The following is a 14,696-nucleotide window of genomic DNA, read 5'->3' on the forward strand; positions in this document are numbered from 1 at the left end:
TACAGCCTGCTCCAAAAGACAATGAACTTGCCTGGTGCCATACAATCTCCATCTAGACTGCAATGTGTGTTTGTTGTTGTGGGTGAGCATGGAGCACGGCCAGAGGGATAATGCAGAGTATTTATTTATATCCTTATGCTATGAGGAGAAGAGTGAACAAGGACAGTCCTTGGCTCAAAAGGCATAACAGCAGCTGGAGCCTGACCACACCATGGGAATGGGTCGGATTCTGCAGCAACTGAAGTTCCACCTTTCTTCCATACAGTCACCCCTTCCTGGGGTGCAACACTTTCAAGTGGGGTGTTAGACATACAATCCCTGAGTGCAATACAGACATAATGCCACAGGTTGGGAATAGGTATCTCGAGTAAGGTTTAAAAATTAGGAATTTCTGTTCTTCTCTAAAAGAGGCTGCAATATTATGACCATATTATTTCCCATCATCACAGGGTTGTCCCCATTCTGCATCCTGTAGTAGCCTATAAACCCACTGCCCAGTCCCCATACACACTCTAGGACACTCATACCTTCTTCCTCCTCTTTGCCTTTACAGTGCTCTCTTGCTTTTCTTCAGGCTGGCTTAAAAAACACTCTGTAGGCTGCAAAACACATTAAAAAAAAAGGTAAGTAAAAAAAGTCACTGAAGGAAGACAAAGGGGGTAAGAGGAGATACAGAAACTATAATGCTGGGTTAGGAAAAAACAAAGTTGAACTTTCCCACCTGTAGAAGGAATTAAATTCTTACAGTTCTATGCATATAAAGTAATTTTGGAATTGAGATTGTTGTTGCAACCAAGAGAGGGAATAAAAGAAGAGAAAACTGAAACATTCAGGGCGTAGTCGTAATTCCATAAAATGGTGAAAATCAGTTTTTGATACTTTAAAAAAAATCAGGAGGAAAATATGAACAAAATCCACCACCAAATTTATATTTTTAATCTCTATTATTGTGAGTGATAGTCTTTCTAAACTTTGCCAGTAGTGTTCTAAAATAACTGGGTCTAAGGTGAGCATCCAGATGGTAAAAAATAGCATGGAACAGGGCAAGATTAATTGGAAACAATCACGCTCTGGAGTTCCTTCTACACTTGTAATGCAAAATTTAGGAAAACATGTTTCAAGTTTGTCCTACCCCATTCTTGCTTTGTCTCCTCATAGCAGGCAGGGTCAAATACACACAAGAAAAATACATGGTGCATTTCAGAATAATCCAACACGTGCTGCTATCATTAACCCTCTTTTGTGCCTGAGTGAATAGGCTGAATTGGTCTATTTGTACTGGAGTCCCTGTTCACATAATCCAGGGGTAGGATTTGTCCTTAGCTGCCTAAAACTGTCCAGAGGAAGTGAGGCACAGACTTCCCTTGTTTTGAGCACAGCAATAATAATTTCTTTTGCCTTCTTAGGGCTTTCTACCTCATGGAAATGCAAATTTGTCTACATAGACAGGCTTTGGAACTTAATAAGTGACTTGATGAAGATTAATGGAAAAATAGGCTGAGCTGCAGGAAAAAGCTCCATGCTACTATGATGCATTTGGCTGGAAAACTCTGCTCTTATGAGAAAATGTGGAGAAGACTCATCACATGGAGCATTAAAAAGCTCAGGAACAGCAAATCCAGCACTCCTTCCTGAGGAAAGCCTGAAAGAAAAGTATCAGCAGGAAAGGGAGCCTAGCTGAAAACCAGAGAAGCTGTTCCTTAGTTCCCCTGGGAAGGCAGCTTCAGCAAGGCCAAGAGGGCCAAAGCACAGCTAACAGAAGTTCTGAGTTATCTGGGTCTTCCTGAGCCCTCCTTGCATTGCCCACCTTAACAGAAGGACACTTCATGGCAACTGGTACTAAATGACCCAACCCAGCACACTCCTGCCTTTCCAAGCCACTCTCACAGCCTCATCAGAAGCATTTTTTGAAGTTTAATTGTTCATATTATGCCTACATTTCTCTTTTCCTCCCCACTGCCCTGGCTAAATTAGCTATAAAAACAGGTAACTGCCATGCTCAACACAAATAAATGACTTCTTGCATTCTGTGCTGTGATGCAGCCACAGTCACTGCCCTTGCAAAGGCAGCAGTATTGTAAGGCAGTGGCTCTGAAACTGGTTGAGAATTGAAATGAAACTTAGGATTACCAGAGAAGATGTGGCTGGGGACGTGCTACAGCCAGCAAAGCACTCTACATCTATGACTGGAATGTAACATAGCCTGCATAAAAAGCCATGAGAAGCTGTGATAGGGATCATACCTTGCCTCAACAACAGAGATCTGTCCTTGTCATCTTCTCAGGTATAAACAGAGATTATCTTCACTAGAAATGAAGGGAATGATTGCAAGTGGAAACCCACTTCAATTAACAAAATTGTTCCAGAGTTAATACAAGTCTTTTTGTTTTATTTTTGGTTTGTTTCTATTTTAAAAATCTCTGTCCTGACTCTGATTTGAGTGTTTTCAAAACACCACCATACGTTTCTTCATTCCTACCCCTACTATTAGCATTCCCAGACACTGAGACTGAAACAGAGCTACCCTCTGCTCTACTCTTACACATCCCAGCTGTCCATAGATACTTAAAGGCCATTTGCCAGGTGTTTTAATCATAAATTTTATGTTCAACATCATATTTTATGCAGAGAACAAGCCTTTGGATTGCTTCAGTAAAGGGATACCTACAAGCAATCAAAAAGTCAGAAAAGGGCCAACCTGAATCTCTCTCCTCCTGTAGAGTATGATGGTTCCCTATCCCAGTGGTGCTACCACTCTTCCAGCACATTGAAAAATGTCACTCATTCACTTTGGGCCCATTTCTCCCTTCTTACACATCGTGAACTGCTTTACATAACTCTGCAGACACTCCCAACTGGTATCTGTATGAGGAAAGAATGAAATGTGCCACATGGCTGAAAAAATTTCTCTAAAAGAAAAAACTTCTCACTGCTAAGCCTTCATTCAAATGTTTGAAAGTATGACCAAATGCCATGGCTTCTTTTTTGAAGGCAGTATGTAATCCTTTCTTTCAACAGACACAGAAACACACAGCAGGCAACACAAGCACACAGTAGGCTTGTAGTCCAAGCCTTGCTTCCTTAGAGAAGCATGGTAAGGCTCAAAATTACCTCCTTTACACTGCATATTGTAATGGTTGAACACAGCCTGGTTTTTGGTTGGGGGTGGGAGAAAAGCTGCTTGAAACTTCCATGTCGGGCACAGAGCCAATCGCTGAAGGCTCTGACCACGGGCAGGTTACAAGCCCAATTAGACAAGTTGGTAACGCCTCTGTGATGACATTTAAGAAAGGAAAAAACCACAGGAAGCTCCACGCCCGAGGGGTGGTAAGGTGGCCACCAGGGCCCATCCTGGCGGGGGCTGCTGGGGGCCATGCGGCTGGGGCCCTCCTGAGGCCGGGACTGTGCGGCCAGAGCCGCCCGTGTGGTGCCAGCAGAGACCATGTGGCCAGCAATGAAAACATGGCAAACAATTCCCTGATTTGGAGCCCAGACAAAATCAGCCTTCTCAGTGCAGTGAAGCTCTGTAAGAACTTTTCAATTAATGGAACTTGAGAACAAGTGAACCTACAAACACCAACTTTCTTCCGAGTCAGAGTGCAAAGGAAAAGTGAGGACACGTGAGGAGAACCAACACGGCAGCACCAAGGTCAGTGAAAAGGAGAGGGAAGAAGTGCTCCAAGCACTGGAAGAAGTGCTCCAAGCAAGCCATGGTGAGGACTATAATACAACAAACTGTCTCCCTGTAATTCATGAGGTGCATGGGGGGTGCAGAGATCCACCTGCAGCCCATGAGGAACGGTGCTCACGCTGGAGTGCATGGATGCTAAAAAGCTGTAATCTAGTGAGGAACTCAAACAGAGGGAGAGGACCCTTGCTTCCAGAGATAGAGAACCCTTGCTTCCAGACTAGAGCAGCTCATCCTTAAAAGACTAAACCCCATAAACTAAAATGACCCACGCTGGGCAGTTGTGGGAAGACTGCTTGGCCCGTGGGAGGGACTCACGTTACAGGAGGTAGGGCAGGCTGCTGTTTGTGAAAGTTAAAGCCACGCTGGAAAAGTTCACAGAGAACTATCTCCCGTGGGAACGATCCCACGGCACAGCAGAGGAAAGAAACTCTTTTCCTTAAGCGTACTGAAGAAAGATTTTTAAGAAGTGAAAGACTGACCAAAACTCCGTGTTTTGTCTCCTTGAACGGTCATTGGGAAAGAGGGAGGGACTGGGAAGGAAAGGTGTTCGTAAGGTTTATTTTTGTCCTCATTACCCTTTTTATTTTGATTCTGCTAATAATAAATTTTTTTTATACTGTTTAAGTTTTGAGCCTGTTTTGCCCTTAAAATGTTTTTCCCCTAATCCTTATCTCAACTCATTCAGTTTTTGTTTTAATTTTTCTCTCCTCTCCTTAGCTATAGCAGAGGAAAATGAGTAAATAGTTTTTCATAGGTGCCTGGCACTCAGGCAGTGTCAAACCTCAACACATATATATATTTAGGCATAGTATATTATTAGCTCAGAAACAGTAAATCCACTTTATTCAGACATTAAAAATAATGACATAAAAAAAGAGAAACATCATGGTGGTGAATGGCTGTAAACTTACATGTCTTTGATGATCTGCAGTCTAAAATATTTCAGCATTTGATCTAGCCTGAACTTCTGACCCTTATCCAAGCATTAGTTGCTTACCTACTCATGCAATAGCTCTTTGCATGCCACCTTAAGAAAAGGTCATTTGTATGCTTTTCTTATGCAAGACACAAAGCAGACAACCAACTGGTTTTTGACATGTCTCCCTTGTGCTCTGTGTTTTTATGCTATTTTTACATGGAAATTCTCAAAATGCAGAAAACAGGAAATTTGTGCTAAGACCACTGATTTATGAACTAAAATGTCATAAATTCCTTGTTTGTTAATCATACACAGAACATAAAATATTTCCTGTATTATATTTCTAACATGCTTTTTTTCTTTACATGCTGCCAAAGTTACGGGAAATTCAAATGTAGACTGAAAGCAGTCTTGCATGTGTGTGAAAGTTTACATTCCAGGTCAGCCACACACTGACTTTTGGAGTTTGTGACAAAGTAAACACATCACTGCATCATTCAGACTGGAGACAGATTATTCATTTCACTGTAAGCCCGAGGACAGCCTGCAGACTGGGAACATAGATGCTCATAACTCTGGTTGTCTCGTGACAGGCTTAAAGGTGCCAAGTCCATAGCAGAACAGCTTCCAGCCTCTGAATAAGGCAGGCATGAGTAAAATGGGTTATTTGCACCAGAACTACAAAACCACCAGCAACCCATAAATACATCTCATTTTGTATGTCTAAAAGATGTGCAATAACCCATCCATGACTTTGAGCTCCCATAATGCATTTCCCTCTTACGGTTTCACATCTAAACATCAAATTACCTGATTCCGACATGCAGGCTGATATTCTTTATATGACAGAGAGACCAGCAGGAGGTGTTCTGCTACAGCTGAGCAGTCCCAGGCCACCTTGGCAAGTAACTTGTGTTGGCTATCCTTTCTAATGTTCTCATAAAAAAGGTCAAACAACCCTTCCAAACAAAGTGTCTTAACCTCCTTCTAAATGCCTAAGTGAAAATGGTGATAAAAAGTGGCTCCATAAGAATTCTCACTCCTTAGCATCTGACCCCCTGGTAGAGCACATACAAAGACAATACAGATTTCTCCTGTATTGCTTGGCTCTCCTTCCTAATCAAAACATTGGTCTAATTCAGATATTTGGATCACTTCACCTTTGGTCTCTTTGGAAAGACATCCAAAAGCATAGTAATTGCTACCATGTTGTTTACACTTCTCTGTTACAAAAAAAGAACATCCCTGCAAATGGCTTTCACTTGGGCAATTGCCTAGGCATTACAGAGTGAATTTATGATTGACCTAGGGGTCAAAATTAATACCCATAACCTCAAGGAGAGATAGTCTCCAATGTAATTTTAGCTCTCTGACAGCCACTCAGTCGATTCTCCTGGGTGGTATGAGGAGGGCAGAACAAATTTACCTTCCAACAAGAAACTTCTTAAAATCAGCTGACCTCTAGATGACTTTTTTCCTCAAACTGGGGTGATGCTGCCTGTTCCCTGGCAAACTCCATGTAATGCTGAATAACACAGTTCCTATTGGCATTAAATGAAGTTTTTAGCAGTGCAAGGGTAAGAAAACATCAATCCATGTAGACCTAAATTAGTTTTCATTTGGACCTTGCACTGGGGACATGCTTGGGTAGAGAATCTGCACAACATAGCTTTCCAGACTGTGTGTGTGCAGGGAAAGGAAAAGACTGCAGGGGAAGATATTAGCCTCCCCTAGGCAGGGGAGTAGCACCATCCAAGCTTGCATCACTAGACAGTCACTTTGTAGGACAGGCCTGGAAATCTCAACTCACACAAAACAAGTGTGAAGTTATTACTGAAAAGTACTAGAATCTGATCACTTCCAAATAAGGCAACATAATTTAAACAAAAAATTTGTTACATGAACAGATCAGATAGACTGAAGAAAACCTGAAAAAAAGCAGATTATGTTGCCCTATGTATTATCATCTTAGTGCTAAATAATTGCTTAATTTACCAACCTGCTTTCTTTTCTTTTTCACAACAGGTTTGGAATCTGAATCTTGATGTGTTGCTGTCCTGTTATCACTTGCTTTTTCAACAGCTTCATCATCTGAAGGATCTAATCAGAAAAAAGGAAGAGTTCTTGTTACTGTGTTTCAAATCCATCTATCCATCTTTGCATTCAAAAATAGGGATAAAATCTCCAGCTGAAAGGTTGTCACAATAATACAATCTCATGATTGGCAATAGATACAGCTGTAACAAACACATTCTTCTTGCTAAGTTTGCCGAACTTTTTTCAAAATAATGTTATTTTATCCTACTAAAACAAGTCTTGCAGACAAAGGAAAAAAAAATCCAAGCTAACACATACAAAAATGCACAAAATCCCCATTCCAACTCCCAAATGCTTTACTGACACACATTAAAGAGGAAAAATTACAAGATAGGTATAATGTCCTGTTGTATAAAAACATATGCACATGTTTCCTGCAAGTACATTTTAATTGTGTCTCTTACTTCAGTAATGATTAGACAAAGGTTTGAGCAGAATGTCTGCAAAACTAAAACATGCTTATGTTTTAAAAGACAACTATTTAAATTCAGATGCCTCTACCCATTCTCTTCTTCATCTATCTACAGAGAGACTTTGGGGGAAAAAAATGCACAGCAACAGCTCCATCTAATAGTATTATAATAGTGCTTTTGATGTATTCAAACACAGACATTCCTGCTGGGGACACAGTTACTTCCCTGATTAGTGCCAGAAGCATTATCATCCATCAAACTGAATTAATTCAACTTCTGTAAATGGAATATTTTTGCCCAACAGGTATTCAGTCATTATTGCAATCTCTTGTGTTCCAAAGTTGTAAATTTACAGCTTCAAGATTAAGTTATTTATTTTGAAAAGAGAGGAATAGAAGGATTTCTTAAGCATCACCCCAAGTACAGATGATATAACTATATCTATGCAAACACTAGTTGTGAGCAGAGTAAACTGATGGCCAGAAAACATGAGAGAGAGAAAACCAGTTATAGCTGGCATTTACAAATTCCATGTCAAAATAGCTACCTACTGAAAAAAAGGTAAGTGAAAGGATATGTGAAAAATACACAAAAGAATTTCAGTGAAAGGTAAGTAAAAGGATGAAAGAGGTGGGGGAAAGAATCTCTTTTAATCCACAAATGCAACATTATATATTATGGCAATAAGGCAGTGTCTTTGAAAATCCTACTGTGACAGAATGGGTGACAAAATGGATACATATTTATTCCTCATAATAAGATACCACCTCATAATCACTCCTTTTTCCTACCTTGTGTAACAGTCAGCACCCTAAAGTTGGGTTCTGACAGCTGTTAGGAGTTCAAGAAAGTGCAGGAAGTTGAAAAGAGTAAAGAAAATCAGTGAATGTTTTAGCAGGTTGGATGCCATTTGTCATGAAATCTTACTTGACATAGATTAGATTCTTGGCAAAGCACAAGAGCTTTAAAAAGAGAGCAGCAACTGAGAAGAGAATTTGTTTTCTTTTCAGTACAACTAAGAGACTCCTAAGTGAAGAGGGTAGATAAATATGTTAATGAACTTAATTAAGATCAAAATAAATGCCATGGAAGAAATGACAGCACTTGTTTGTATCTCAACATAGGATGAAGACATATTCTGAAATCTTAAAATAGGAATTCACCAAGAAAAGCCCTTGCTTTCCAGCTCTAAAGCAAATGCAGGAATATGTGCAGCAAGTGAACACTACAGCTCAGCTGGCCTATCTGCTTCATTCTCTTTGCAGGCACAGCCTCAGAGCTGAATGGACCATGGCCACACGAGTGCCAGAGCCCATGCAGAAATTACATGCCTAGTCCTGTACAGCCCAACACATGGCAGCACGTAAACAGGGAATAAAGAAAGCTCAAAGTTTGTGAGACAAAGTTTTTCCTTACATTACAGGCCAAATATCATACTCCTGAGGATGTCCAAGTGTTCCTGTACCATATGGCTGTCCCTGCATAGCAGCAGATCTTTCCTGCCTATTTCTCTCCAGAGTCACTGACCACTTATGACCTCCAGCCACTTTGGAATCTCAGATACAACACTTTGTTAGAAGAACCTGAAAAATCACATCATTCAGCATACTCCAGAAAGTTTAAAAGGTGTCTTGGTAATTCAGTGTTACCACTGGCCATTACCATGGCTTGTTTCCTTGTGTATCCCTTCCTCTGGCAAATTTATTGTGCTATATTTTGGTAGCGCAGCTTCTGTACTTAAGGACCCATCACCGACTTCTGTCTCATTTGCCCCAACTTCAGAGATACTGAAAGTGTGACCAGCTTTAACACACACCAGCTCCACACCCCTGGGGTCTTGGACACACTGCATTGAAGCAGGCTGTGGAGAGGTGATATAAATGAAGTACATCAAAGAAATGAGAATTGCCTCTTTGTCCCTCTTCCTCACTGCGCTTGAGCCCCAAAACCACTCCAAAATGAATTTGTGCATGTCTCACTGAACTGAACTGCTGTGTGAGCTCTTTCCAATGTTTCATATTGAAAATAAATGAGAACTGCATCAAATAGATTCAGGGGAAGCTGCTTGTGATCTGCAAGCATTCTTTCTGGAATCCCACTTGGCATGCTCTGAAAGGCAAACAGGAGTCGTGCTGGTTTTAAATAACCTCTTCTCTTTCTCACAACTAAAAGACACGCTGCTAGCAATAGCAATCTAAAACTGGACAAATGGTTTCCATGATCTGAAATAGCCTGACAATGTACCACCTGTTCACTGCTCATTTGAGTTTTGGACAGCACTTCATGGTGCAATGTCCTCTGCTCTCGGCAAGAAGTGAGAGAAGAGGGCACAGACTCAGACTCAACAAACATCAGTGAAAACAGTTCAAGTTTGAGCATCTTTTTGCAGTACCTGAGCATTTTTATTTCATACAATGGAGAACTTGATATCTATTCCAGCCATGTCCCAGGCAGGACAGCAGCTCATCTCAACCTGTAATTGTTTGTGACACCACGTCAGCTCCTGTGATGACAGGAGCATTTTGTTGCAGGCCTTAAAGTACCACAGGCCAGACTCTGCCAACCAAGCTCACATTAAACCATGTACCTTTCTCTGTAAATAGTTACCTTGATGTCAGTGGGGTTATTCACAAAATAAATCATAACTTGAAGCAGATAAATGCAGAAGCTCACACGTCACAAACATGTCTGTAACAGACCAGCACTGTTTGCTCTGCTTTGAGGTGTTGAGCTTCCCAGGAGACTACTCTCTGCCAGAACAGGAAAATTCACAAATCCTTCCTTAATAATAAGCTGCTGCAAATGCAGAATCTAATTGATTAATACAAAGTTGACTTTCATCTGGCTTGAGGTGCAAAGGAGCGGGCAGGCAGGCGCTGACAGGACACACTGCTTGGAGGGTGATGCTGTTGAGCACAGCAATTCTCTGCCTCTGCTTTCCTGAGACTTACGGCATTTACACAACCACAAGGTCATCAGAGGCACCAGAACAGTCACAAAATGCTCTCAATATAGAAAAATAAATGGGAATTCCACAACTCTCCAAGTGCTTTGCTTTGGTATTACATCAGCAACATGGCACATACTAACAGGCTTCCCAGTCATGAGGTATTTATATTTGATTTTATTTTGAACCATGCAAAAATGGAAAAAGCCATTTCTGCTTCACATGCACACACAGACAGACACACACAAAGACTTTCTCATTCATATCAATCACTGTTTAAAATCATCCAGTGCACTGGTTTCTAACTTACAAATTTAGTATTAACACATGCATGTATGTCTAAGTACATCAATAGGTGTACTAATTATATACATGTAAACACACATATTAATATATACACATCTGCATGTTTATACACATTCACATAAAAAAGTACAGAGATATGAAGATAATTTAACAGGTTCCCTTTGATAATCACCTTTATTAACTTATATATTCACAAAGAATGCATATTTTTTTCACTATTTACTATAGTAGTTTCAAAGGCAAATAAGACCTTAGTGATATAGGATGTAATGACATGTGCTTTGATGTAAATGCAATTTTGTTCATACAAAATAGCTAGTGCATACAAATTTGCATTTGCTATGCTGATTCACCATTACTTAGACTTCTGACCTTCACATGCCTCTTTTCTACTCTGAAATTATTAACATAGGAGTATAGTGACCACAACACAAATAATTAAATCCTGTAAGAACCAAGGCTGACTGAAGAAGTTACGACTGAAAATCATCTTAAAATTCTTTGGGAAATACATCCTGTGGTTCAAGCCAGCATATGACTGAAATAAAGATAAAGGCAGCTCACAGAAATAATGGCAATCATGGGAGGCTTGTTACAAGATGAGAACATGAAGGAAACAAAAGGAGCTTTTTGAGAGAGAAAGGAGGCAAGGCTCTTAGAACTCTTCATAATGTATGAACAACCAACATGTAATTAAAAAGAAAGCTTGGAAATGAAGTATGTTCTAAATATCCAAAGATAAGTGAGAGAATAATTTCCACTAGGTGGTTTTTTGCTTTGTTTTGGGTTTTTTTTTGGCTTTTTTTTTTAATCCAGAAGCAAAGCGAGATCAGGCATCTATTTGGTGTCCAAAAGGCTCCCAGTGACAGAGGCCAGTACAGGACAAGTTCATTTCTTACCACTTAATTAATCTCTGTGACAAAATTTGGAGGGAACCTGTTTTACATGCCCACATGAGAGAATCCCTCAACTTTTATTTGAAGTATCTGCCTGCAGTCAGACACACGGGGTCAGAAATCCCTGCTTTTCCCCATATGCTCTCATCAGGGCTATGTATCAGTACTAAACTAGAATTACATTAAAACAAAGGCTGTACAAAATTTATTATGCCCCCCCCTTCCCCTTTCCTGATTTCCATCCTTCCCTGCCTGTTCTAAAATTGTCTCATATCTGAAACCAGATTTTAAATAAAGCCTCTGTTTTCTACTTTTTAACAAAAAGCTCTGTAGAAACAGGTTTTATTCTTGTTATGCTCTCTTTCTAGTTTCATATATGTTACAGGAAATTATGTGCTTGTATTTATTCTGTTGGTGGGCATACTTCACAGTTTGGGTGTGCTGTGATGGATTAATTTCAGACTGCTTTTCAAGTGGTATTTTTATTTACTGGTTGATTAAATTGTACTGATCTGTGTACATTAATGCGGGGGGAGAATATTTCTCAGGGCTCCCACCTCTAGATTCAGTAGATTGAAACATATTTGATGCCAATTAAAATGCCAAGTGTGCTGGGCACATCTTGAGACTTTTCTTAATTGCCGTTTTTCTTTAGGAGGAAGGAGAAGAGGGGCAGAGATGAGGTCAGAGAAAAAAACATTCTGACATTTCTTTATTATTCTCAGTTTTGCTATTAAAAACTGGCCTCAATCTTCAGTGAATCAGATTAAGTAATCTCAAGGTCAATGCACTACTTGGAACTTTTCTCACTGCATTTCTCCTGCATGTCCCACCAGGTACACACAGTGCAAGGTCAATTAAATTTCTGTAAAATATAACAGCTGTCAGCAAAATTTGCTCCCAAGTCCCTGCTCATCCTTGCTCAGCTGAGAGGGCTCCTGTTGCCAGCAGAGTTGTGCTGATCACAGTAGCTGGCCTAAAAGTGGCAGTGACAGTGTTTAAACACACCCCTATGGCACCACTCCTTGAGGCAGCAGAGAACACGGGGCTCAGGCAGGTCCTGCCACGCTGCCCACCAGTACCCAAACAACAGATGAGCTCTTTGAAATGCAACAGGCCTGGCTGGTGGGCTAGTTAACTGAGAAAAAAAGGATTAACATACTTCCCTGACAAAAGGGAAAGGTTCTGCCTAGCAGTGGGAGAAGGAGGTACAGAATTCAGCGGTTCACAGCAGCCCAAACGCCTCCTGGACAAATCCCGAATTACTCAGCTGTGTGTCACCAGCACAGCTAACCCCAAAAGGAGGATCTTTTTCATGTCTACCAGGTCAATCCTCTCTGTAGGCAGTGGACAGCTTTGATTTTTCCTGTTGAGGAGCCTAACGACGGCTCAGATACCCTGGAGCCCATGGTGTAAAGCCAACTGGCCAAGCAATAGCTATGAAGCTCTTTTGGGGACTTCCAGACCACGGAATGGCTAAGAATGCATATTTTATTATTAATATGGTTCCTCAGATCAGTTGCTGGCTTTTACCATGGCAATACTTCAGAAATTTCTAGTAAATGAGATAAAAATGTTAGATACAAAAGTAATCTGTCCTTGGGGAAGATCACCACATAAGCGTTGCATTAAAAATAGCTACGACAGTGTCAGCACCCTTTTATTTTCTCAAATTGCTCTGGCTAAATTAGAAAGGGTCCCCTGACAACTCAAGAAAAATAAGTAATTCTCCCTATCACAGGCATTCATCAAGTGCAGTGAGTGGCACAACTGAGAAATCTAGGCGACACATTACAGAAAAAATCCCCAAACAACAAAACATCTTACCTCCTTGAATAAGGATTAGCTAAATAATTTAAAACAGTAGAGTAAGACAAGATTTAGTCTTACAAATCAATACAAGAACACATAAAAGAAATGAAAAAATAGTATTGAATTGTATCAAAAGACATAATACTACAGCTTAGTGGAAAACTTATGTGATTTTTGCAGTTTAGCTTTTGCAAAATGGGCACATGAATCAAATGAAGTGCCTTCATTCATAAGGCCTTAAAATATTTGGGTGTTTTGACCATTTAGAACTAAAGAGGGAACACTGTGAATGCACTGGTACCTGTTGTTGTCACTAGGAAGCACGAAGCTGCACAGAAAGCTCTGTTGCAGGTTATTACCAGTTAGTAAGCATTGCTCTGCCTTTATCAGCCTACTGCAGTAGAGAACAGAGTTGCCTCTCTGCTCAGGCTGAGACAACCTCCATAGGAATTACATGTGGTGCCAGTGCTCCATCATCCCAAACCATCCACAGTCCCCACCGTCTGGGCAATTCTGCCTTCCAATCTCTATGAACCACGGAGTCCTTTCCCAGAACAGGTGCATTCCAGCACAACAGTAAGTTTTGATATCTGTGAGGATGCCTTGAACTGCAGACTTTACCTGCTCCCAAGGTATCTGAAAAAAGGTATTTCCAAGTGTGCTTGTGAGGCACACCTGAAGGGCAGACAATGTGCAGCTCAGCACAGTGTCCTATCAAAGAATCGAATGAGCTTTAACTTTGTCCCCATAGGTAACATTCAGATGGCATAAACTTCACACTCCAGCCAGCCTAAGCTTGTGCCAAGCCAGTCTGTAGCAATTCCCTTTAATAGTTTCTAAGTAGTGCCAAAAGCTTGTACTACATAGTCAAAGACAACATTCTTCTAAAAAGGCAAACCCCTTCCTGGGGCAGTTCAAAAGGCACATCTAGCCCAAACAACTATTTTTGCCTGAAAAATCTTGTTATATTCAGTTTAAGGATATTCAGTTTAGGTTCCTCTTCTTTACAGTAATGGATAATTTAAATTAAAACCACTGTCCATTCAAGCAAAAAAGAACAGGTCTTAATGGAATACTATCAAGTTAATTTTCACTATACTTAGATATGATAAAAAATGTTTAGCTCGGAGACGTAACTGTCTGCAATGCAAAGGATCTCCCACAATACATTTCTAACAACTACATCTCCCTTTTTTTAAACACTTTTCCTTTAATACTCAAAATAGGTACTTCCAAACTAATTTTTGACACGAGTTGATGACTGGGAGTGAATTAAAAGACAAAATAAAGGGCATATCAGAGAATAAGACCAGAGGAAATCCTCTGTTGTACACATGTAAGCAGAGAAGAATAAACTTTATATGATCAAGGTTAGGCCCAGCTTGTAGTACAGCTACAACCTCACCCTATTCATAATTGGACTTTTTCATTGTTTTACTTTGCCCATAAGACAGAAAGATGGTAGAAAAGCCACAGAATATGACTGATCAGAGGTAAAAAGTAGTAGGCCACTCCCCTTCTAACAAAAGTAACTTTTTCACCTGCTAGGTAAAGGTTGAATTTGACATCCCACTGCTGCTTCAGACAATGAAAACAAGCATCACCAAGGTAAGCA

The 14,696-nt window shown here is 40.4% G+C and overlaps 1 protein-coding gene across 7 annotated transcripts in view; it reads right to left on the reverse strand.

The window, feature by feature from the left end:
• Positions 1-14,696, reverse strand: part of CMSS1 (cms1 ribosomal small subunit homolog) — a 225,670-nt gene that overhangs the window by 15,253 nt on the left and 195,721 nt on the right. For all 7 annotated transcript variants that reach the window (XM_069021455.1, XM_069021426.1, XM_069021448.1 and 4 more), the window contains 2 exons: positions 6,610-6,710; positions 528-599 (listed from right to left, as the gene is read on the reverse strand). In XM_069021455.1, coding sequence (XP_068877556.1) covers positions 528-599; positions 6,610-6,710 — 173 coding nt within the window. The remainder of the gene's footprint in view (positions 1-527; positions 600-6,609; positions 6,711-14,696) is intronic.

The sequence above is a fragment of the Aphelocoma coerulescens genome, chromosome 1 (genome assembly GCF_041296385.1).
Source record: "Aphelocoma coerulescens isolate FSJ_1873_10779 chromosome 1, UR_Acoe_1.0, whole genome shotgun sequence".
Lineage (NCBI taxonomy): Eukaryota > Metazoa > Chordata > Aves > Passeriformes > Corvidae > Aphelocoma > Aphelocoma coerulescens.